Here is a 26,465-nt window from a genome sequence, read left to right as displayed (position 1 = left end):
TATGGATGAGGACAGTTCGTGGGGAGTGAGGGTGGAGGGTGGGGTGGGAACTGGGAGGAGGGGAGCTATGGGGGGAAAAAAGAGGAACAAATGTAATAATCTGAACAATAAAGATTTAATAAAAAAAAAAGAAATAGGAACTCAATATAGGCTGAGTCACATTAATGTCAGAATCTTAAAGATTTACAAACTCCTTCAAGATGGTTCCTTATAAAGCCTCCCTGATTATGGGAGTTGTCATGAAGCCTAGTCATACCTATGTCTCTTGTTCTTAGAATTTCATCAAATCCTGCCTCCCTTCTCTCTCTAACAGGATCCCTATAATACACTCTATTTTACTAGAACTACCTTGAGAGGTTTTCTAGTAACCAAAGCAGCCTGACCAAAACCATATTCATGAGTCTCTGTTTTAAGTATAAATCTTGATAAGCAAAATGGAATGAACTCTACCTCTTGATCTTTTGGTTTGACATAATTTGATGGAAAAATTCCAGTTCTATCTCCAATACTGCCTGTCCACCATTCTCCATCTTTCTGAGTTACCAGTATTTCTTCACCTTCTGAGAATGTCAAATCTCCAGGTTCTACACTTGAATACGGATAAAGTGCAATATACTCTGTAGGAAACAAAGCAAAAAGGAACAAATTTTGGTTGAAAAATTGCAGAAGTTAAAAAATTGTGTTAATTTCTAAGATCCTGAATAAATTTACTGTAAAAGATCTTATGACTTAAGGAAACAATATAAAGAGATATTAAGACAGAAAAAAGAATGAAGCAATTATTTAGTAATTTATTAGAAAAAGATTTGATTTCACATAAAGCTTTATTGTGGGGTTTCTTTTTTTTAATTGTATCATCATCATTACCATCATTATCATCATATCACAGAGAATAACCCCAAAACTATGAAGAGATACCAGTATCTCCACTTTATAGAGTCAAAATATGAAAAACAATTTAACCTCTTACAGAAAATATATTCTAATCTGTTGTTTTCTCTTTAATTATTTTATATCCACACCTGTAGAAATGCCCAATATTGAGTTGACATCAATATTAGAGGCCAAATTCCATCACAAGGACTCAGCTCTTAGCCCAGTGTATGGCATGGAGTAGAAGCTCAATAAATATTTTGTAATGAATGACCTTGAGTGAAATGTCTAACTTTTAATACTGGCTTTGTTTTTGGTTCCTATGATTGCAAATTTAGGAGAAGCAGTCAATGACCAGGTTTTAGAGACCTTTCTTTCTTTAGGGTTTTAATTTGTCAACATGGGATTTGATCTATACATCATCAACTGGAGATGACCAGAAACACCACCTACAATAAGTATGTCAAAAGTAGGTTTACAGTTGTTTGCATGGAAAATAATACAATAGTTAATAAATAATAATACAAAAATAAACCCTGTTTCATGTACTCACAACTGTAAGCCTACTTTTGCCCCACCCTGTATTGTAACTATTCATGGAAAAAAAAATGTCTGCAAAGACAGTAGTCAATCTTTATTTAATTTTTCAGCATAGTAACAAGATCAAAATAATTTATTAGTCAAACAATCCTAAGGGCTATAAATATTCTTTGTAATATTTATAATATAGTGTATTTTGATTTCAAATTTTACTTAATGATTTATATGGTACACTGTAATTAAAATGCAATTCGTAAATAAACTAAATATACTAAAATTTCTTTACATCCTAAACATCAATAATGTGGATATATAATTGCAGGAAAACAAAAACTTTTGTGCTATCTCATTGCTATACTTTTAATTTATGATCTTATTTATCGAGGCAGTGTATGGTGAAATTTTATAGTAATGATTTTTTAAAAGTGTCAAGTATATTCAGTCATATGTTTTATATATCCTCAATATACATGTGAAATAGGCAAGGGGCTGGTTTTCCTAACCTCACTTCAACAACGAAGACAGAGAAGTATGGAGAATGACAACTGTGGGAAGTTAGTTGGTAATCTGACTCCCATCTAATATACAAATTGTCAAAAGCTCACCTTCTCCAACTGTATAGGCTGCGGAGGTAGGTTTCTTATTTACAGCTGCATACAGAGCTTCTGGCCTGCCAGATAAACACACAAACAGATAAATCAAAGAAACAAAAAGGGACACCAATAATCAAAAAACAAGAAAGGTATTCGATGAATACAGCAGGTGTTAGCAGCACATTTTTTTAGGGCTTTCTAAAATTAACTATTACCTCAGTACACAGGCTACAAATATTCTTATACACAAAATCCTAGAGTAACTGCCAAATATCAAACTTCTAAATTTTTAAATATATCTAAGTAATTTCAACATGATTTATCAACAGTTTTTTCAAATGTGCTATTATTTTGCATTTCTAAAGGGACTTAAAAGACATAAGTGCCCAGCTGGCATGACTCAGTGGTTGGGTGTTGACCTATGAAGTAGGAGGTGAGGGTTTGATCCTGGTCAAGGGCACATGCCTGGTTGTGGGCTCAATCCCCAGTTGGGGGCATGCAGGAGGCAGCCGATCAATGATTCCCTCTCATCATTTATGTTTCTATCTCTCTCTCCCTTTCCCTTCCTCTCTGAAATCAATTAAAAAAAAAAAAAAGACATGAGTGCATTAACAAATGGGCAATTATTTGGTAAATTACACATGGAGCATGAATCAGAACAGGGAAAAACAAGGGTAATACATATATCTTACTATTTGTTTAGCGCACACAACATTAAAATATATATATTACTGAACAACATCAGACAATTAAAAAATAATGTCTTTTAAGCACTGCCTGGCTCAGTGGTTGAGTGATGACCTCTGAACCAGGAGGCTGACTCATCGTGAGAACACTCAGAAATGCTTACTCTTCCCGTCTGACTTCACTCCCAGGGATGATTTTGACATAAGATTTTGGAAACCATCCTCTTCCTCCATGTACTTCCCCAAACCACCAATTTTCTTGCTGCTCCAAGACAGTAATAACATCATGTTTTGAGAAGTTCAAGTGGTTATCTTTCTTTGCAGTCCAGGAACAAAGGGCCTGTGCTTTTAGATTTTCTACAACCTGTCCCTGTGAATACAAAACCACAAAATTAGAAACAAAACATTAATAATCAGGATATACTTCCTGTTCAAACAGCAGATGAGTTTGGTATGGTGGTGACTTATAACTAACTAGAGGCCCGGTGCATGAACTCATGTATGGGTGGGGTCCAGCTAGCCCATGCTGGTCAGGGGGAGGGGACGTGGTAGGTTGGCCAGCCAGCCCTGCCCCCAATAGTGATGAGGGGGGTCAATCGGGGGCAGGGCCAGCTGGGGTGAGGGGACACAGCTGGCTGGGGGGAGGAGCTGTGGGAGGTTGGCTGGCCAGCCCCATTCCTGTTCGGGGTGGGGGCTGATCGGAGCCCTGATTGGGCCAGTTGGCTGGCCACAGTGCACGTCATAGCGACCAGTGGTTCTGGTCGTTCCACTTGCTTGGCTTTTATATATATAGACTAGTGGCCCGGTGCACAAAAATTTGTGCAATCGGGGGGGAGGGGGGTCCCTCAGCCCGGCCTGTGCCCTCTCGCAGTCTGGGACCCCTCGGGAGATAACGCCCTGCTGGCTTAGGCCTGCTTCCGGGTGGCAGAGGGCAGGCCCAATCCCTAGGTGCAGCCCCTGGTCGGGCTCAGAGCAGGGCCGATTGGGGAGTTGGGGTGCCGCCCCCTGTCATGCACAGAGCAGGGTGGATTGGGAGGTTGCGATGCCACCCTCAGTCACGCTCAGGGGAGGGCCGATTGGGGGGTTGGGGCACTGCCCCCTGTCACACTCAAGGCAGAGTCGATGGGGAGGTTGCGGCGCCACCGCCTGTCATGCACAGAGCAGGGCCCATCAGGGGGTTGGGGAGCTCCTCCTGTCACTCACAGAGTAGGGCTGATAGGGGAGTCGGGGCACCGTCCACTGTCACACACAGAGCAGGGCGGATCAGGGGGTTGGGGCGCCACCCTCTATCACTCACAGAGCAGGGCCGATCAGGGGGTTTGGGCGCTGCCCCCTGTCACGCTGATCCTGGTGCCGGGAGGCCTCGCAGCTCCGCTGATCCCGGTGCTGGGAGGCATATTACCCTTTTACTATATAGCATAGAGGCCTGGTGCACGGGGGGGGGCCGGCTGGTTTGCCCTGAAGGGTGTCCTGGATCAGGGTGGGGGTCCCCACTGGGATGCGTGGCCAGCCTGGGTGAGGGGATGATGGCTGTTTTCAGGCTGGCAGGTGACGGAAGCTCCCAGCCGCTCCTTTTTTTCTTTTTTTATTCTGGGCCAGCTTTATCTGTGGCTCCAGCTCTGCGGCCTCTGCTAATGGGAAAGCGGAAACCCTCGGGCCCAGACTTGATTGTGTTCTATAATCGAAACTCTGTATCAACTCCAGCTCTGAGATCCCCTGAAAGCAGGTTTCTGGAGTGTTTTTTAGCTTCTATATGTTACTATGTTTCAAACTGCCTGCTCAGAGGCCTGCAGCAGCAGGCGGGGAACGTTGGAGTCCGCCGTCACTGAAGCAAGCAAGCCTCATTCATGTTCGCTTTAAGCTGCCTGGCTGTCGGCTGCCATTTTGGCTGTCAGTTAATTTGCATATCTCGCTGATTAGGCAATGGGAAGTGTAGCGGTCGTACGCCAATTACCATGTTTCTCTTTTATTAGGGTAGATAGATGGTGACTTAAGACAACCTTAATCTACTGACTTAAAATTGTATATGACAGACAACCATCTGAGTAGCCTTCTGGTAAGTAAGACTGAATGCCTACCAGGCAAGGACAAAGCTTGGCATTAAGTACCACTGGGACAGAAAGTGAGCACTGCCTACTCTGTAGCTAATAGAACAAATGCAAAGGGAAAGGTTACTGCAAACCTGTCTCTCCTCCAGTGTCCAATGTGTCCTCCGGCACTGGACTCAGGTGACTCCTCAGGGGAGTGGTTTTGTTTGGCTGGCAAGGCTAATCTCTTTACCTCTGCTCTAATCTGCCCTCCAATTTTCTCAAAATAGTGTTACACTGTCAAGTCCCTCTCCTGAATCTTCTATCTCTTCCATCTCTCTACTTTTCTACCTACTTGTTCTTCCAAATTTCTTAAAGAAAGAACAGTCTTAAACTTGCATTCCAATTTCACCCCTTAGTCCATTCTAATTTAGGTTTTGCACCCATTATACTTCTTCTTGAGGTCATCGATAACAAAAAGCCAAAAGCTTCTTCCAAACATTATTTTCTCTGATTTCTGAACAGTGCTGACATAATTAAAACCTTTGCAGTTCCTCATAATTAAAACCTTTACAGTTATTTATTTATATGTCTGTCTCATTAGATTATGATTTTTTAATGGCAAGGGTTTTTTCCGTTAAATTTCTAGCACATAATAAAATGCCTGGAACCTACAGTCACACAATAAACATTTTTTTGAGTGAAGCTGAAATCTCTAGGACTCTATTCTGACTAAGTCTGCAATTTTTAAAAATAATGTTAATTAACAATGCCTGCAATAGTTGTATCTAAGGTAGAGGCTAAATGTACGTAACACAGTTCCCACACAAATGACTTAAGAAAAAGACCAAAAAAACAAAAAACCCCAAGTCCAAATCTCTTCTTAAAATAACTAAAAATTAAGAACACCATAATCTGATTTGTAAAAATGGTATTTTGAGGTTAGAAGTATTAGCTGCTAACAGCTTGATACCATGAGAATGAATTGTTAAAAAACCTCTAAGTAATAATAATTTCTTCATATCACATGTGAATAATAAGAACAAAACTAAGTGCTACAAACTCTGATTAAACTAGTAAATGATGCCTTTGTACAAAAATCTTCATTCTATTTTATATGAATCAGGAGCAATGTCAAAAAATAAAGCAAAAAATATTAAAGATCCATACCTGTCCGTGAATAGGGGACACAGATCCAGGGGACACAGTGCGAGTAAAAGCTGACTTTTTCTGCCATGATGTATTAACAGTTAGGTTTGAAAAAGATACATTTTGATAATCAGTCACTGATGCTGGCTGATTTGAAGAAAGTGATCTGTAAATATAAAACTTTTATAAGTATACTTAATTGTTTAGAATCTAATGAAGCACTACCAATGTATCAATTTGTAATATAATATACTAGAGGCCTGGTGCATGAAATTTGTGCATGGGGGTGGGGGGAAGGAGGTGTCCCTCAGCCCAGCCTGCACCCTCTCCAATCTGGGACATCCCTCTCACAATCCAGGACTGCTGGCTCCCAACCACTCGCCTGCCTGCCTGCCTGATTGCCCCTAACTGCTTCTGCCTGCCAGCCTGATCGATGTCTAACTGCTCCCCTGCCAGCCTGATCGCCCCCAACTGCCTTCCCCTGTCGGCATGGTCGTCCCCAACTGCCCTCCCTGCAGGCCTGGTCCTCTCCACAACTGCCCTCCCCTTCCGGCCTGGCCACCCTTAACTGCCCTTCCCTTCCGGCCTGGTCCCCACCCAACTGCCCTTCCCTTCCGGCCTGGTCGCCCCTAACTGCCCTCCCCTGCAGGCCGAGTCACCCTCAACTGTCCTCCCCTGCAGGCCTAGTCCCCCACAACTGCCCTCCCCTGCCAGCCATCTTGTAGTGGACATCTTGTGACCACATGGGGGCAGCCATCTTGTGCGCGGGTGTGATGGTCAATTTGCATATTACCTCTTTATTATATAGGATATAGGATAATGTTTAAACAGAATTTGTGGAAAAAAGAATTCACGAACAAACTAATGACCTATGTTTTAATTACCAAGTTTCAGTTTTAACATTAGAACAGGAGGTACTCTTGAAGAGTCCAGTACAAATTATAAAACAATTAAGTCACAGGCTGACATAAATACGTATTGGGCATTCACTCATTTGCAGAGCTATATAAACTCCACTGTTAGCTAAAAACTTACTCAGAGCCCTAGCTGGTTTGGCTCAGTGGATAGAGGGTCTGCCTATGGACTGAAGGGTCCCGGGTTCGATCCCAGTCAAGGGCACATGCCCGGGTTGAGGGCTTGAGCCCCAGTAAGGGGCAAGCATGAGGCAGCCGATCAATGATTCTGTCATCATTGATGTTTCTCTCCCCCCCCCACCCCCCGCTTCCTTTCTGAAATCAATAAAAATATGTTTCAAAACAAAACAAAAAAAACTTACTCAGAAGTTGAGGTAGCAGATAAAGATACGGTGGGAGGAAGTATGGCCTTTTTAGGAGACACAGATTTTTCACTTGATGGCATTTTTTCTACATAGTTGCATGGAAACCAGCCAAACTTTCCTTGGAAACTACCATAAAGCCAACCAGGTTCTCCTATGGTTTTTTCATCAACCTATGGAAACGAAAAGAATGGTTAACAGTGGTTAGAAAGCCACACTTTTACAGTGGAAAGGGATGCAGACTTTGAACACAACCATTGTGACATTGCTAGAGTCAAGCTGATAGCTGAGATGTCTACTGAGTCGCTAAGGGGTGGCCAGTGTATGCAGCACAGATATGCTGGACACTGATGATTCACATCCCGCCCGAGACAGAACACGATGTCATCATGCTGCTCAGATGGCATGCTATTTAAAACTTATAAATTGTTTTATTTCTGGAATTTTCTATTTAATATTTTCAGACTGTGATTGACCAAGAGTAACTGAAATCACAGAAAGTGAAACTGCAGATAAAAAAAGATATTCCATTGTATTCAGTTCATGAGATAAAAAGACTTTGTTCCTACCTGTATTATATCCCCAGAATTAAAACTCATTTCATCATGGCTCCTTGCTTCAAAGTGATATAAAGCTCTATAATTCACCAACTCACTAGCTGGCTCACCTAAAGAGAAGATAATTGTCATTATTTGCTACTTTCATGTATACATTTTGCTATGACTCAATAAAGAACACGTAAAGAAAAAAGAGAAAACTGAGAATCAAACTGTATGATGAAAATCCATTTGTATAGTCTTGTTAGGATTTAAATATCTTGAATAGTCTTAGAATCACTATAAAAGCAAACAAGGATGTTCATCTTAAGTAAAGTTGGAGGCAGTAAAACAGGGGTCCTCAAACTACGGCCCGTGGGCCGCATGCAGCCCGCCGAAAACATTTATCCGGCCCGCCGGGTGTTTTTGCTGCCGCTGTGTGCATAGGAATTTGTTCAGAGTTCTTTTTTAAACTATAGTCCGGCTCTCCAACGGTCTGAGGGACAGTGAACTGGCCCCCTGTTTAAAAAGTTTGAGGACCACTGCAGTAAAACAAAGAGATAACTTGCAGGTGTATCATGCGCAGGGATCTAAGGGAGTGTTGGTGGCTGAGCCATGCAAAGTGGAAGCAGCAAGTGGCTTGTTAGTTTGATCCGTGACGTCAGAACATAACAGGGAAAAAGAGCACAAAAAGGGAGGTCACAAATGAGATGATTAGCAAGTAACCAGGGTTGACTAAAGGAAGATCTATATATTTACAGTATGGTTCTAAAAGAAAAACCACAGAAGGGCTCACAAATACACTAGACTTGATAAGATTAAGATATTTTACTTTGGTCATTTGTAGAATAAATGTTTTAGCTTATAAAATTTTCAACATATTGTATTATCAAGGATTTAATGATCTATACATTCAAAAGAGATATAATAATAAAAAATATTTTAGGAATGGTATATAAAAAACAAAGTAATGTTCTAAAAAATTTTAATGTGCAAAGACTTAAAATTTTATTGTTTCATTAAAATAAACAGTTTAGGCCTAGCTGATTTGGCTCAGTGGATAGAGCGTTGGCCTGCGGACTGAAGAGTCCCAGGTTCGATTCCGGCCAAGGGCACATACCTGGGTTGTGGCTTCAATCCCCAATAGGGGACCTGCTGGAGGCAGCAAATCAATGATTCTCATCATTGATGTTTCTCTCTCTCCCCTTTTCCCTTTCTCTCTGAAATCAATAAAGAAATAAAAAAATATATAAACAGTTTAGTTACACTAGCTGAAAAAAATATGTGAAACTAGCCGAAACTGGTTTGGCTCAGTGGATGGAGCGTCGGCCTGCGGACTGAGGGGTCCCGGGTTCGATTCCGGTTAAGGGCATGTACCTGGGTTGCGGGCACATCCCAGTGGGAGATGTGCAGGAGGCGGCTGGTCGATGTTTCTCTCTCATTACAGTTTCTAACTCTCTATCTCTCTCCCTTCCTCTCTGTAAAAAATCAATAAAATATATTTAAAAAAAAATATGTGAAACTGTTTACTTAGATTATGAAAACCACATCATGGTCTTTTTGTAGTGATGACTTACTTTTTTTCTCAATGTTGTTTTAAGATTTCTACCCTCAGTCTTTTTTTTCTTTAATATATTTTTTTAATTGATTTCAGAGAGGAAGGGAGAGGGAGAGATAGAAACATCAATGATGACAGAGAATCACTTATTGGCTACCTCCTGTAACCACCTACTGGGGATCAATCCCGAAACCCAGGCATGTGCCCTGATCAGGAATTGAACTGCAACCTCCAGGTTCATGGGTTGACGCTTAACCAACTGAGACATACCTGCTGGGCTACCCTCAGTTTGTTTAAATAAGTCTACACAGTTCTCATCCAAGTTTAATTTAGAAAAGAACTTTTTTTCTGATTCTATGATAATTATGTTTTAATTTTCTTTTTGCCTTTCATCAGAATCTTTCTTTTTTCTTTTGTTGCTCTCAGAAAAATCAAATCTTATTTTTATCCGTATTCTTACATCGTTTCTCCTCAGTTTTCTTTTCCTCTTCTTGAACTTTTTCTTGGGTCTTTTCTTCCTGGAGCCGCTTTTGTTTTTCTTCTTCCTCCTTTCTAAGATTTTCTCTCCATAAGTTTTCTTTTCCTTGCTTTGCTTTCCTTCACATAAAAGAGAAAGAGTTTGCAAAATGTCCTAATTTTTTAAAAACAAAATAAAAACAAAATAGATCGTGCTCTTGACAAACTGAAGAAATATTACATCTATTTAGATGTAAGATAATATATACTTAAGTATCTATATCTATAAAAGCCTAAGCGACCATTACAACTGAAACGACCGGTCGACCAGCCACTATGATGTGCACTGACCACCAGGGGGCAGACAATCAACACAGGAGCTGCCCCCTGGTGGTCAGTGAGCTCCCACAGCTAACCTCCCACAGTCCCTCCCCGCATCCTGCAGGCCCCAGCTGGCCCGGCCCCGACTGGGACTAGGCAAGGCGCCCTGATAGACCCTGATTGCCGGCCAGGCCTAGTGACCCCACCCGTGCATGAATTTCTTGCACTGGGCCTCTAGTACTCTTATACAGTAATTATATATTTGTTATAGCAAAGAGATATGAGTAGCTATATCTATTTTTTTTTGTCAGATGGGCAAAAAATATTTTTTGGTGTGCTACAGAATTTTAGTATTTAGTTTATATGTGCCATGAGATGAAAAGCTGAAAATCACTGCTCTAAGTGAATGGTTCTATGTTTCAGACACCACACTGTCCTACTTTTCTTTGCTATAAATGAAGGCACCTGATAAATCTAAGTAGTACAAAGGGAACTGCACAACATGAAATTCTACACTCAGTCTTATCACTCTACAAAACTAAGTATTTTTTTTTTTCATCTTTCAGGTCTGATTCCAAAGCCCATATTTTTCACTAATGAAACACAAAATTGGTTACTTTAAATTTAGTTCCTAAAAGAAGAACTGAATTCCTAAAATTTAGAATTTAACTAGTATTTTAGGACAATCCTTTTATTTATCCTTTATTCCCCTTCCATTTTTGTAGTCAAACTAGAGGTATAGATAACAAAATTAGAATTCTTAGATTAATATCTTAAATAATAAAAGGTTAATATGCAAATCAACTGAATGGTGGAACGACTGGTCACTATGATGCGCACTGACCACCAGGGAGCAGATGCTCAACACAGGAGCTGGGCTCACGGGCTCACGGCTCGCCACAGCGGCAGTGGCAGGAGCCTCTCCCGCCTCTGCGGCAGCACTAAGGATGTCCGGGGAGCGGGCCTAAGCCATCAGCTGGACATCCCCCGGGAGCTCCTGGACTGTGAGAGGGCGCAGGCCAGGCTGAGGAACGTGCCTCCCCCCAGCTCCAGTGCCTGAATCTCATGCTCTTGGCCTCTAGTAGTATAATGACTTTATCAGCTATATTACCTTACAGCCTCATCTTCTTGTTTCTTTTTTTGTATTAACTCTGACCTTTTTCTTTCTATTTCCTTTAACTTGTTATGTTTGATCTTATGAAGCTGTTCAAGAGCTAACTGCTGTGTATTGTAGCTTTTTCTCAGTTCCTAAGGAGAAAAGAAAATAAGTCAATTAGGCCACTGATTTAAATATTTTTTTATATAATGAGTCATTTTCATTAAAAGACAAAAATCTTAAAGCAAGATAAACTAAAGTAAAAATATTAACAGTTTAAAAACATCTAAATGATTAAAAACATAACTGAATACAATATATATTTAAGCCATGTAGCCACTGAGGACAAATACCTACTTTTGTATTAATTCATTTCTAAGGAACACAGAATCTTTACAAACCAATTCTTTGATTTGATAATTCATTTTAATATAAAAGCAATGCATTAAAACTTCTTAAAACAATGTGCTTGTTATAACATCTTAAGAGGAATTTCATTCAGCCAATTTTTTACATAGTAGTCTAATCGAGTATATCTAGTACATAGCTTATTTAAGTTTTTACTCAAAATCCAAAGGACTACTGTTCCTGATCTCCAAATTAGTTATCCTACTGTCACCCGTATAAATTAAAATCTCACCTTGCCTTTACTCCAGAACCTTGGGAGCACAGGTTAAGAAGAACCTAACCCACTAAAGATTCTACTGACAGGTCTTTCCCTCTAAGGAAAAGTACCCCCCAATCATTATCCAAAGTCAACAGTGGTGACTTTCCAACACACTAAAGATATTTTGAAGATTCATGATAGTCCTTTCCCTAATAAGAACAACAAAATATGTGGACAGCACATATATGTGCCCTCATTGAATCCTCATAAGACTCTGCAAAGAAGGAAGAGCCGATATTGTCAGCCTACTTTTATAGAAAAAGAAAGCAAAGTTTGGAGATTAAATGACAAATAGTTACACAACTAGCAAATGACATGGATGAGACCAGAACTAATTTCTTTAGATTCCTAGGCCAGTACTTTTCTCATTGTTCCTCACTGCTAAAGATAAAATATTGTGTGAATTTCCTTAATGGAATAATGGCCTATCAAATGTCTCATCTTTTGGCTTTGCTATATGTCTTAGTGTGATTTGAGCAAAGGAGTAAAAATTATCATTGATCTTCTATATGTCTATTACAGAATCCAATAAAATAATTTCTTAAGATACTTTACTTATTTATTTACTAGAGGCCCGGTGCACAGATTCGTGCACTGGTGGGGTGGACCCTTAGCATAGCCTGTGGGGATCGGACCGGAAACTGGCAGTCCAACACCACCTGCCACTCCTGCCTGCTGCTCCTGCTCATCCCGGCCCCGCAGCACCTGCCACCACCACGGCTTGACAGGCTCACTGCTGCTCCACTGCGGTCTAGGGCTGCAGTGGCCAGCTGTGAGCCCTGCGTCTAACACCCATCAGTTAGCTGAGTGGCACTCCCACTGTGGGAGCGCACTGACCACCAGGGGGAGCTCTTGCGTTGACCGTCTGCCCCCTGGTGGTCAGTGTGTGTCATGGCAACTGGTTGATCAGTCACTTAGGCTTCTATATATATAGATTTATTTTCCTCACCAAAGGATATTTTTTTCCATTGATTTTTAGAGAGAGATGAAGGGAGAAGGAGAGACAGAGAAAAAGACGGATATGAGAGAAACATATCGATTGGTTGACTCTCGCATGCCTGGGAGCCTGCAACTGAGGTACGTGCCCTTAACCAGAATTGAACCCGGGACCCTTCAGTTTGCAGGCCATCGCTCTATCCACTGCGCAAAACTGGCTAGGGCTTTAAAGATACTTTTAATATTACTCATATTTCACCATAAATATCCTAAAGGAGTGATCAGATGCTCTACTATCCCGAAGGGTCATAGAGCTATAACTAAGTGTCTATCTTCTTTCAAGACCATTGGGACCAATTCCATCTCACCTGCCAACTAACCTTGTCATTCTTTACTACCTGAATTCTCTGCTTTTAATGCTGCTTTCCCCTTGATCTGACCCAATCCCCCAACCTTCCTCTCCTCAGACCCCTTCAATGCCCTAGAACTTCCTCTTAGTGGTCAGGACACTCCCACAAGCCACAGATCTTCTCTGAATGGAAAGTCCCTTACCTCCTTGCCTTTCTGGCTGATCCCTTAGGATAATGCCTTTCTTCTAGTTCTTTCTCAGTTGATTATCACATATTCCATAAAATTAGGGCCAGGTGGTGACTTTAGTATTTTTCCTTGCTCTTTGTTGTCACTTACAGAATATTATTTCTCCTCACTCTTACAAACTATATTTTTCTGAGGCTTGTACCATCTAGCAATACCACCCTCCCCTTCCTCTTATTGTTAGGTATTGATCACCTGGTCACTGATCCACAATGACTCATCTTTACCATTCTCCAAGTCTTTGACATCTGCATAGATGACCAAATCAAAACCTCAACTCTCAGGTTGATCTCCTCAACAATGATCTTTTACTCCATCTAATCCACTATTGACATTATAACCTACATCTTGTCAACATCAGAAACAGAACTACCATTGATCAAATATCCCATTCTTCAAACAACTTCTTATTCTCTGAGCTTTTCTTATACCTGGTGCACCATTTCAACAGTTCCCAAACTCATTTAGACCTCCATTCTGTTGCCCACATCGTGCTCTCTTTTTCTCATCACCACCTCTACTTCTCCTCACATCCATTCATGTCCAGTCCATATTTCAGAGCTCTTTATAGTAATTACTGTGTCACAGGGTTGTAACCCCCGTCCCTTCCTCTTTGGCCATTTCTATTAAAACCTCAAACTGTGCCGAAACCGGTTTGGCTCAGTGGATAGAGCGTCGGCCTACGGGCTGAAAGGTCCGAGGTTCGATTCCGGTCAAGGGCATGTACCTTGGTTGTGGGCACATCCCTCTCATCGATGTTTCTAACTCTCTATCTCTTTCACTTCCTCTCTGTAAAAAATCAATAAAATATATTTAAAAACAAACTTCAAACCTGCATAAACCTAAGAACTTATTTCATCAGCCTTCTCAGTGCTTACACCCAAGCAGTTGAAATTGATGGAGAAAAATGATACAATTAGACATGCTGTTTTCAATTTAAATTTACGATCACCAACTTCAAACAGGCATTCAACATTGCTCAGCACACCTACTGTTTTCCTCTACTAAGCTTGCACCCTCCACTCCAGAGATGTCTACTTCTCTGCCCTGAAACTTCCTAATCTTCCTTCCATCCATTCTCTGCAAGACCAGCTAGTAAGCTTGCCTCATTAAGCCATCAGACTACAACTCCCTCTTCTTTCCATTTCAAAATCAATAAAACTTCCTGCATCTGCACCCATCTTCTTCTAGTCTGAGTTACTACATGTTCTCAATTGCCCAGGAAGATTCCTTATAATAGTCCAACTTACTTCTAATTTTAAGTCTTGAAGCTGTCAACTTCCTATTCTCCACCAACAAATCTAACTTCACACCCATCTTTTTTCCCATGTGATTTTTTATTTGATTTGTACTTCTCTTTTATTTATTGTCTCAAGGTTTACATATGTCTCCTTTTTGCCCGCTTGACCCCCCCACACCCAGCCATTCCCACCCCGGGCAAGCTCTCACCGCCCCAGTGTTGTGTGTGTCCATTGGTTATGCTAATATGCATATATACAAGTCCTTCGGTTGCTCTCTAACCTCCCCTCCCACTCCTGCCGTTTGTCTCTGGATCTATTCTTGTTCATCAAATTATGTTGATCATTATATCCCACATAAGAGTGAGATCATGTGATACTTATCTTTCTCCAACTGGCTTATTTCGCTTAGCATAATGCTCTCCAGTTCCATCCAAGCTGTTGCAAATGGTAAAAGTTCCTTCTTTTTTATAGCGGCATAGTATTTCATTGTGTAGAAGTACCATAGTTTTTAAATACACTCATCTGCTGATGGGCACTTAGGCTGTTTCCAAATCTTAGCTATGGTGAATTGTGCTGCTATGAACATAGGGGTGCATATATCCTTTCTGATTGGTGTTTCTGGTTTCTTGGGATATAGTCCTAGAAATGGGATCACTGGGTCAAATGGGAGTTTCATTTTTAGTTCTTTGAGGAGACTCATACTGTCTTCCACAGTGGCTGCACCAGTCTGCATTCCCCCCAGCAGTGCACAAGGGTTCCTTTTTCTCCACATCCTCGCCAGCACTTGTCGTTTGTTGATGATAGCCAGTCTGACAGGTGTGAGATGGTACCTCATTGTTGTTTTGATTTGCACCTCTTGGATGATTAGTGACTTTTAGCATGTTTTCATATGTCTCTCGGCCTTTTGTATGCCCTCTTTCGAAAAGTGTCTACTTAGGTCCTTTGCCCATTTTTTGTTTGGATCGTTTATCTTCCTTTTGTTAAATTGCATCCCCCATGTGTTATACTGGAAGTATTCTTTTTATTTAATCCTTTAAATTCTGGATTATCTTAATCTGCTTCCCTAGGGACTTTATCAACTGCCATTTTATATACTCAATGTCACTCAATCTCTCTCTTTCCTCCTTCCTCCCTTCCTTTCTTTAAAAACATATATTTTTATTGATTTCAGAAAGAAAGGAAGAGAGAGATAGAAACATCAATGATGAAAGAGAATCATTGATTGGCTGCCTCCTGCACGCCCTTCTGGGGAATTGAGTCTGCAACCCGCGTATGTGCCCTGACCGGGAATTGAACTTTGACCTTCTGGTTCATGGGTCAATGCTCAACCACTGAGCTACTCTGGCTGGGTCCTTCCTCTCTCATTATCATCTCCTTCAAATCTTTCTTTCTCCATTCCTTTTGCATTTAAAAAATAGCCTTTACTTAAAAGAATAAATTACATGGAGTCAGAAGTGTTCCTAAAATGTGAAATACTAGTACATGGTTCTCTGCTGTTTTTTGACTAATTTCATTGTGCTTTTCTTCCTCATAAACTCTACATAGTAACCCTAAATGCTGCATATTTCTGACTGAGAACATTTAAAACCATTCATTCATTCAACATGTACTTATTGCCACCCACAATCTTCCATGTACTAGGTGCTGGTAATTTGATGATGAAATTAGTCAATCATCATTAAGACATTGAGTTGGATATGGTTGCCTAACCACCATGTCCATCCTTTTGTCTTATCCCTTTACTATGTAGCCATATGCCTCACAGAAAGCTGATAAAACCTCCAAGGCTGGTCCTAATTTTTCTTTTTTCACCCCCAGCTTTACTGAGGTATAACCGACAAAAATTTATATATTTTATACACTGTGAAATGATCACCACAATCAATCTCATTAAAAGAGCAATCTCCTCACATACATAGTTCTCTCTCTCTCCTCAGTGTTAAGAACTTTCAGATCTATCCTCTTAGGAAATTTCAATGAAACAAAACAGTATTGTTAACTACAGTCACCCTGCTATACATTAGATCCCAGAACTTACTCATCTTACATAACCAAACTTTGTACCCTTTATCCTTCAAGTCTTTCTTCCAAAGACCAAAATTTTCCTTTGACCTCATGCTCTGTTCACTCTCCTCTTAAAAGTTGCTCACATTCAACCCTTCCTCAACTCCCACTCCTGATCTGTTGCAATCCTGCTTCTGCTAGTCACTCAACTGAAATGGCACTTTCAGAAAGATCTTCAAAGGTCTCCTTGTTGACAATTCCATGGGTCTTTTTCATCACTATGTTAACTGATTGCTCTGTATCACTTCACCATGACGATTACAGAGGGACTCTATTCTTGCTTTCTGTGACACCACGGCCAGTCTCCTGACCACTCTGACAGTATAGGTCTCATCCCCTTTGAGCTTTCTAATTGCCCCTGGTGCAAGTTTGAATAAGCAGTGAAAGGCTAGAAGGCAGGAAGCAGAACAAAAAAAGCAAAACAAGAGGTAAGAATAATCTGCTGGCCTGTGGAGAATCAAATGTTATGTGAAAGAATGATAATCCACAAGTCATCATTAAACCCATTTTACAGACAAAGATATTTAAGTTTAAATTTTTGTGTAATTTGTAGCAAAAGTTCTAAAATCAGATAATTTGGCCATTTTGCTATAACCACAAAGGAAAAGCTGATGCTGTCATTCCAATTTGCCCTATTTTTGCTTAGGTAACAAATGAGCTCTATTTATCACATCCCTGTCTTGGCTGTGCATATGCAAACTACTGCCTACAGCCATCCATTTTAGTCCCCGGTTCAATGCAGTCAAAATCTACTATGGTTAGCACATGGTACAGTTGAAGCACCTTTCTTTTAAACTACAGTAAGTCCTCACTTAACATCGTCAATAGGTTCTTCAACTTTTAAGTGAAACAACGTATAGAAAAACCAATTTTACCATAGGCTAATTGTTATAAACAAGAGTTAAGTTTCTATGGTATCTCATCAATGTTATAACAAAACGACATTGAATAAAACATTATTTGAGGACATGCTGTATATTAAAACAGGAATTCACTGAGTATTTTAAATACCCATATGCTATATATGACAAAGTGAGCTCTTTATACATGTGATTTAAACATTTTTATCTTAAGTGCAAGCATGTCTAAACATGAAACCTGGTAACTGGATGTAACTAAAGCTGCCCCTGCATTATAGGTTAAAATCATTCCATAAAGTGGTATTAGAAAGCAGCCACCCATTATATGTATGATATAACCTAGTCCTAAATTTCAGAAAGTAGAAGTTTTATTTTAAACAGTTATTTTCAGTGATATGGGTAAATGACTTAATCTCGCACTCCTTTAGCTTTCCTTTTAATTCAATCAGTGATCATCCAATCAGCTAACCCAGCTCACGGGATGATGTAAGGGAATCCAGTGATATTTCCAAGTGTCTGGGCTCCTTATGAGAAAGGCAATCATATTGATTTCTGGCATTAGACTCAAACAGGCAGTTAGATAGCAGAAGGATATTCAAGCAAGCAGGAAGAAAAAGGGTCTATATAGTACATGTTATTTCAAACAAAGATATTCAGATAAATGCAAAAAATAGTCTAGTTAAAAAAAAAACAAACAGTAAAGTAACTCAAAGCAAGGGAGCTAGATATTAGAAAATAACCTTAAGTAAGAGGAAGAGGTTGTTGAGACAGCTGAGCAGAGACAAAAGGCACTGAAGAATAGAGTCATCCATACTCCCACACTGCAAGATAAGGCAGATAAAAAGCCAATTAAACTATGCACAGATTAAAAAAATAATGTAGGGAAGTTAACTTGGCTGGCTTGTCTGTACAACAATGACGAATTATTTGGTTAAATATTTTTTCTAAATATATACGTGTGTGAAATGTATTATTAATACACACCTCAAATTTCTCTTCCTTAACTGAACCCACATCACCTCTTTTCTCTATTTGTTTATTCTAGAGTTTGTGTCATGTTATTCTAAATAGTCAGCAAGATACAAGTCACATAGCTGCCTGAAAGCTATGTAATACTTTATGCTCTGAAAACTTTATGCTCAGTTAGAAAAGGAAACCTTTATGCTCAGTTAGAAAGGAATAACTCCCACATTTGAATGATGTGCCATCAGTCTGGTTTTTAGCTTTTCATATCTTCTTTCATAGGAATAGTTTTAGTATACAACTAATTTTTCACAGAATGATAGGCATACAATATATAATTTGGACTTCTGCTCTGCACTGCAGCAAATAATGAATCATGAACTTATTTTCATGCAAAGTTTATAGTGCCAGAGTATGCTTTAGATTTCACTGATTATTATATTATTTCACAAAGGTTAAGTAAATTAAATTGTAACAAAGAAACAAGAAAAGAATTTAGTGTGTTAGAAGAGCTTCTACCAGGACTATTATAAATTTTCCATATTCCCGATTTTAGAATTTTGCCCAAGATCATGCTGGCTGAGATCCATTCTTTGATACTGACAAAGGCAATTCTTAAAATGTGTAAATGCCCAATAAAAACAGTCATCAAAAACTGAAAACTATAGTAAATGATGGTTAGTTACATGACACAATGTTTACATCTACAAAGAACATGTAAAACAATCTTGCAATTCTAGTACAGCTCAAATTATAAAATAAATTATGAAAATGTACTACCTATAAAAATAATTTCACATATTCATTCTATTAGATCAAAATAAGGAAGGCAAGAAGGCAGCTAACTAAAAATGAATGTAATAGAATATAATAAATACCTTTAGTTGACTATTAAATGAATCCATTTCTGATAGCTTAGATGCAGTTTCTTTTTCCAGTGCATCTAACTGTTCTTTAAGTCTTTGGCATAATTCTTCCTTTTCTAATGATTTTTTATGAAGTAGACTCATTCCTAAATCTGAAATACAGAATCAGACAGTTTACATTTGGTAGAAATTCCTATTTCTTTACAAGTAATTGGCATTTGCTGTCTGGTCAAATTGGTCTAACTAGAGAAAGACAAAGAATGTACATGTATAATGTGGATCAGCTGAAGAGATAAAAACTCAGTGGTCATTAGCCCCTTTCAAATCAGATCCTGGGAAGCTCTTCATATAGAAATGTGTAAGAAGTGGTTCTGTACTCAAACAGTATAGGACTTGAAGTGGTGCTCCACTTGGGGTAAGGCTTTTCACTAACCTGATCCTCAGGCTCTCTTTCTATACAATGGGCATCATATCTCTGATCTCATTTATGAGGTGATGGATATAAAGCCATTAGTATAGAGTCTGGCCCACAGTAAATACTCAATTAACAGCAGCTACTGTCAAAGTAGCTTTCTATATATTCTTCGTGCTTCCACGAACAGGGGAATATTCATAGCAAGGACTCAATTAATATTACAAACTGGATTATTTAGTAATGTTCCCAAGGAAGTAAGAACAGAGGGCTTCCTTTTAGATAACCTTTCTTACAGAGTCAGGCAGGGATAGAGAAATTAGATAGAAATATATAATGCAACCCTAGCCGGTTTGGCTCAGTGGATAGAGTGTCAGCCTGGGAACTGAAAGGTCCCAGGTTTGATTCCAGTCAAGGGCACATGCCCGGGTTGTGGGCTCGATCCCCAGTGGGGGACTTGCAGGAGGCAGCCGATCCATGATTCTCTCTCATCATGGATGTTTCTATCTCTCTCTCCCTCTTCCTTCCTCTCTGAAATCAATAAAAATGTATTTTTTTAAAAAAGAAATATATAATGCAGATTACATTACAATAAATTAAAATAGCAATCTTACTATCTATTTACATACATATTTAAACTATTATATTTTTAAAGTATAAACATCTAGTATAAAACTATAAAATATTTTTAAAAGCTAGTGTAAAATAAAGCACTTTCAGAAAGGCACTTTACTCTTTTACATTAAAGAGTAAAAAAACTCCCCTTTATCTCAACTCCCAGCTTATTCCCCTCTTAGGATTTACATTTAGATATGTGCATAATCAATATTTATTTCCAAAGGATTTTAATGGGCTCATATTGTCTACATTGCTCAACAATTTGCTTTAAATTTAGTAAACATCTCCTACAAAACAGTTCTTTACAATTCATGCAGGAATATGGCCAAAATGTACAGTCTTGTGTTAGTTAGAGCCAAACCTAGATCTTGTTTAATTGTATTCTGGCATTTTATTTGATTAATATTTGAAATATGTAAATAAAAATCTTATCAAGATAAGAAGACATACCACAATTATTACTTATTTTTATTAATATAATGTTCTAACATCTGTGATATTTTTCACATTAATCTGAAATTTTTAACTGCAGACAAAAAATGTTATTTATAACAGAATAATGCTATCTTAAAAAGTAACAGAATATACTGATACAGTCAGTCATTCAGAAAAGAATAAAAGGCAAAACAAACCTTAGAGACTTACCAGGTGTGTTACCAAGCTGTATGTTTTTAATTCTTTCATTTAATAATTGCTTCTCAGGTACCAAATAGATAAGCTTATTTTGATATTCCTTATAAAAAGAAAAAGTAGTGCTTGATTAAAACTGTAAGCCTATACTTTTTTTTGCAAACTTCAAAACATGATTTGATCACTCTTAAAACTTAGCATAGGAATAATATGTAGCTGTAAACTGCTCACAAATTATGAATAAACTAGAATGGAGTACACATGACTGAAAATACAATTATTTAGTCCCCGTCGGTTTTGTTCAGCAGATAGAACATCAGCCCTCAGACTGAAGGGCTGAGGGTTCGATTCCAGTCACCGTACTTTGGTTGCAGGCTCGCGTGTGAGAGGCAATCAATCGAGCAAACAATCGATGTGTTTCCTTCTCTCTGTCTCTCCCCCTCCCTTCCATTTTCTCTGAAAATCATTGGAGAAAATATCCTCAGGTGAGGATTAACAAATAAACAAACAAAAAATACAAATGTTTAAACATAAATCCATTTATGAATGGCTGGCTGAAATTAAAAGGTGTGAAGAAAGCCATTGTTAATGGGGTACAACTGGAGCCTTAAACTTTTCAGCACAATGATGGATGGCAGTGGGCCCAGGCGAAGAGGTGCCTTTGGTATCTGCTACGTGGTATGTGTAAGAAGGCCATGACACTCCAGAATAAATAAGTGTATATCAAAGAGGGACTAATAACTCAGGGATAACTAAGGAAGCAGGTTTAAATCAGATGAGAAATGTTATTGAATCTTTGCCTATATCCACGGTGACAAAGTGAAAAAAACAGCTGATTAATTGCTAGTCCATATAGAAAGGGAAATTTGCTAAGAGGACTCTAGAGATCCAGAATGCTTTCAGAGTCCCTATTCTGCAAACTATGGCAAATGAACTAGATCCTAATGCACAAGTACAGGATAGAATTACCAAGTCCCTGAAGGACATAGTCAACATTCTTCCACAATTCTGAAAAGAATAATGTTAAGTCAAAACTTCCTAAAGTAGTAGCAATAACCTTAATTTAAGATATATAAACTTAAAACACAAAATGATAAATGTCCATTTATGTATAGATATTAAGCAGACCTTAACCAGATGTCTACCAGAGTTTTAGGTGGTCACTGAACTTCCTGATATTATACAAAAGATTGTGTATATTCACCTCCTTCTGGGAAGGTGGTCTATCAGAGACTTGAAGGGGTTCTTGATACCAAAATTCAAAACCACGCTACTAGGAAGAATTATTAATTACGGTTCATGCGTAAGGACAATTCAGCAGCAAAGGACTTACCTGAAGTTCTTGCTGGAGCTGCTTGATTTCCATAATTTCCAGGTCACATTGCTTATCCAGAACTTCCAGCTCAGTCTTCTGAGTTTGTTTTCTGAGTCGGACATCTTGAAGTCTGCCTGAGATCTGCTGATGTTTGCCATTCTACAGGAAGTGCACACAAATATAAGACAACATAAAATGCTAATAGAAAATGTTATCAGGAAAATATTCTACTTAAATTTTTAGATGTCATTTATACTCAGTCTAAGATATATGTTTAAAACCAAGTGGAGTATGTATTTGAGTTCTATCTTTTGACTCAAGAGAACTGTTAGCAGGAAATGCACCATTTTCAGAGTGCAAGAGCCCATATATTAGGATGAGAAAGTACAAACATAACACACTAAGCTTCTTCTGAGTTCAGCATTGAGGCACTAATTTATAATATTAAAATAGAGACAAGCTTAAAGAATAACAAGGAATAAATTTTGCATGCAGCATTAGCATTGCCTTCTTTGAGCTTATTTCTAACCTCATTGCTGCCATCTAATGTCCTCTAATCAGACAATGTCCAGGAGGGCCTTTCTGGCTACAATTCTCTTCCTATAACAATATTCCTCTCCCCGTTCTTTCTGAGAAGCAGAAAAGAAGTAGAGAGCAAAGATTTCCAATGGAAGCTAAGAAGAGGGTTGAGGTGTTATGGGCTGAACTGTGTCTACCCCAATTCATGTTATAGCCTAACCCCCAGTACCCCAGAATGTGACTGTATTTGGAGAAAGGGACTTTAGAGAGGCAATTAAGGGTTAAGTGAGGTCATATGAGTGGGCTAAGACCATCTGATTGGTGTCCTTATAAGAAGAGAAAATTTGGACACAAAAGAGATACCAGAAATGCAGAAGCAGAGGAAAGACCATCTGCGGACTCAGTAAGAAGGCGGTTATCTGCAAGTAGAGAGGCCTCTAAGGAAACCAAACCTGCTAATACCTTCATTTTAGACCTATAGCCTCAAGAATGGTGAGAAAATAAATTTGTTATTTAAGCCACTGGTTTGTGGTATTTTGTTATGACAGCCTTAGCAAACTAATACAGTAGGTGGAAAAAGATCATGAATAATCAAAATTTCCTATTTGAGAAGTATACACGAAAGATACACATGCTGTGTTCATCCTAGAGCTTATGTTATCTTCAGCATGTGTAAGCATAGGTTCTGGATCTTTTCAGACTCTACACAATAATCTATACTACTGTTCGGTGTGTTACCCAGTTCTTGAGGAAAAAATCATCAATCTTAGGATAGTCTCCCATTATATTTTAAAGGAAAAATATATAGTCAAGATGATGGTTTAGACATAGATACATAGAGAAACTGAAGTTTTTTAGGCCTGTTTTGTAGTACTATGGCATGATTAATAATTGTGGTATTCAAATGTGGTATTAAGGTATTACATTAATCAATAAAGAAAAAAATAAAAAAAAGTTATTGTGGTATGCTTTCCTACACATTTGAAGGCTTAATATAGTACCTTTATAACTAAAAACATTGTGATAATTTAAAAAATCTACTTCAAGTTACCCACCAAATAAATAAATTAAGATCTAAATTTGGCTCTACCACATGGTTACAATGCATTTTTGCAATACCTTACTACACCATTAGATCAGACTTCTGTGATTCTAGGATCTAGTAGAATAGTATGCCTTACCCAGATCCTTTATAGTTTTTCACTCTGCATTTCAAAGTCTTTTAATAACCTGACCCTCTGACATCTGATGTGTAAAATATAGTAAGTATAATGGCTAATATTAGCTAATAACTATAGTCTTACAGAACTAAAAGGAATTGTAATAGATCACTTACGTCAGCAGTTTCTAATCATTTTTTATTTTTAGCAGTAGAATCATTTTTTCCAAGCAAATCTTAGATAAAATGCCACTAAAAGTAAGACAGACAAATGTGGAGCTTCCCTACTGTGAAGGTGGGAAGAACTGGGAAGGGCGAGCACTGCCCTGGCTCCATGGCTCCCCACTCCCACCGCCTGGCTATCCCTTTGTAGGCCGCCTTCCACAGACCATGACTGAGCCGGCACCACTTTCTTTTATTTTATAGAAGGGCAAAGTAAGGCACAGAGAAGGGAAATGTCCTGCCCAAGAGTACACGGTTTGCCAGCATTTAAACTGAGACCACACATAATTCTCAGCACTTTGATCCAGTTACCCCTTTTTAGGAAACTATACTGTCCAGTTAAAAAGCACATAGGAAAACATAACTGTTTAATTGCATTAAAACATGATGTAGTCATGAGATGGATTTTTAAAACAATGACATTACTCAACAGGTAACTCGAGCATCATTCAGATAAATTTCATTTAAACTTTAGCCATACCAGTGCTTCCAACTCGAGATGAAGACTCTTCTTTTTAGAGTTTAACCTCACAATTTCTTCCTGCTCTCTGTTCCTCTGATTGAGGAGCTCCTGTCTGCGAATTCTCTCCCACTCTAAACGACGTTGTCTTTCAAGTTCCTGTTTTGCAGCCTGAGAATAATGAATTAAAGTTAATTTCTCCATAAACAATTTTGCATCATTCAAACACCGATGAGATGACAAAAGTGAGGCAGGAATTGAGTGCCTATGGGTAACTGGGCAGAACTTCCACAAAAATGACTGCATCCATCAGATTTATGGATTGACTCACAGGGAAGTTACTTTTCTTTTAATAAACAAAAGGATGATTTCGTAAAAAATATGTTCCTAGGAATAACTGCACCTTTTTCTGGTACCAGGGAAGAAAACAACTTCTATTCATATTATTTATAATTTACGGTGCTCCATCCCCAACCCTTTAAAACACAGCCTGTCCTCCTAGGAACCCCACACAACACTGTTTATCCCAAGGACCTGTGCAAGCCCAGCCTCTTGATTCCTCACTAGACCTCTGTCTCCCCACTCTCCTCTTTCTGCCTCTCCAATTCCTTGGCCTCTTAACTCTGGATCCTAAGCTTGTGTTCATTTGATGACCCGATCAAACTGACTTCTTCCCCTGGCTCACTAACCTTAGCTCCTCACTCTTCTCTGCAATCGGTTCTCCTTTGGGATGTCACCTGAAGACATGCTTTCTCTTACCATTTATTGGCCCTGAACACCCCTCACAGGCAAGATTCAGATTTGTATAAAGTAAGTATGAACGAGGATAAGCCACAATAAAACCAACCATTTTTTTAATTGAAGAAAATATAGTCACTTATTAAATGAAATTGCTTTCTTAGGAAATAAAATAACCTAAAAATAACCTCTCGTCTTTCTATCTCTTTTCTCCTTTCTTCCTCCCGTTGTCTCTCCAATTCCCTCTGCTTCTCCAAGCGTTTTTCTAATTCAAGTTGTTTCTTCCATTCTTGTTCTTGCAATTCTCTCTGTTTTCGTTCCCACTCTTCCTTTTCTTTCTGGGCTTTCCGCTCTGCCTCCCTCTGTTGCTGCTCCATCAGGGCTTGGCGTCGCTTCTCCAGTTCCATGTTCCCTCGCTCGTAGTTGGCTTTCCGCTTGTCCTCAAAAGTAACTAAATAAGGTACATTATAAGCATCCTCACACATGAAGAGCCTGCTTAACCTGCAATTCAGTTTCAACATACACATGCCTTGTGACCATTTGGCTATTACTCTTTGGATACTTCTCCTAGGGATAATTTTAACCCAAATGTAAATAGTAAACTATTTCTGCTCTAAGAATATTCATTTTTAGAAAAAAAAAAGATTTCTAAGTTTGAATCCACCCAAGAGAGAAATAATTTTAACTATTTCTGCCAATAAAAATACTTTTCAACTTTTTTCTCAACATTTCTTTAAGGACAACCAAAGTTGGATGGCTATATTTATTTTATTTGACATGTGCCATTAACTTATTAATATTTTTCAATATCTACATATGTACTTTTCAACTAATATTTAAACTATTTTTAAAAATTCAAGATTTCATTGCAAAATTTGCTCTAATGATTTCTCCTGAAGTGGGAGAAACACTTTAAGTATAATGCTAATTCTTGCCAAATACACACATTGTCTCTTCCTCCTACATACATACTCTCTTAATTTTGACAATCTTAATTTCATTGATGTCAAAATCCACCCCATTTATCAAATAGTTTCTTGTATAGCATATAAAATATTTAAAATATAAAAATTCTGAATATTCATTTGCA

At 38.7% G+C, this 26,465-nt stretch overlaps 1 protein-coding gene across 1 annotated transcript in view; it reads right to left on the bottom strand.

Annotated features, from left to right (window-relative positions):
- The window catches only part of ITSN2 (intersectin 2), an 83,540-nt gene that overhangs the window by 41,146 nt on the left and 15,929 nt on the right, over positions 1-26,465 (bottom strand). Inside the window, exons 11-24 of the mRNA XM_006767595.2 lie at positions 25,564-25,826; positions 24,659-24,808; positions 22,296-22,436; positions 20,978-21,065; positions 19,315-19,454; positions 18,214-18,294; positions 11,127-11,263; positions 9,699-9,835; positions 7,714-7,811; positions 7,145-7,317; positions 5,890-6,034; positions 2,857-3,062; positions 2,019-2,083; positions 451-617 (exon numbers count right to left, since the gene is read on the bottom strand). Of these exons, the coding sequence (XP_006767658.1) occupies positions 451-617; positions 2,019-2,083; positions 2,857-3,062; positions 5,890-6,034; positions 7,145-7,317; positions 7,714-7,811; positions 9,699-9,835; positions 11,127-11,263; positions 18,214-18,294; positions 19,315-19,454; positions 20,978-21,065; positions 22,296-22,436; positions 24,659-24,808; positions 25,564-25,826 (1,991 nt within the window). The remainder of the gene's footprint in view (positions 1-450; positions 618-2,018; positions 2,084-2,856; positions 3,063-5,889; positions 6,035-7,144; positions 7,318-7,713; positions 7,812-9,698; positions 9,836-11,126; positions 11,264-18,213; positions 18,295-19,314; positions 19,455-20,977; positions 21,066-22,295; positions 22,437-24,658; positions 24,809-25,563; positions 25,827-26,465) is intronic.

This window comes from Myotis davidii, unplaced genomic scaffold, assembly GCF_000327345.1.
Source record: "Myotis davidii unplaced genomic scaffold, ASM32734v1 scaffold238, whole genome shotgun sequence".
Taxonomy (NCBI): Eukaryota; Metazoa; Chordata; class Mammalia; order Chiroptera; family Vespertilionidae; genus Myotis; species Myotis davidii.
Note: the sequence above shows the minus strand (reverse complement) of the source record. Positions and strands in the feature narration are given on the sequence as shown.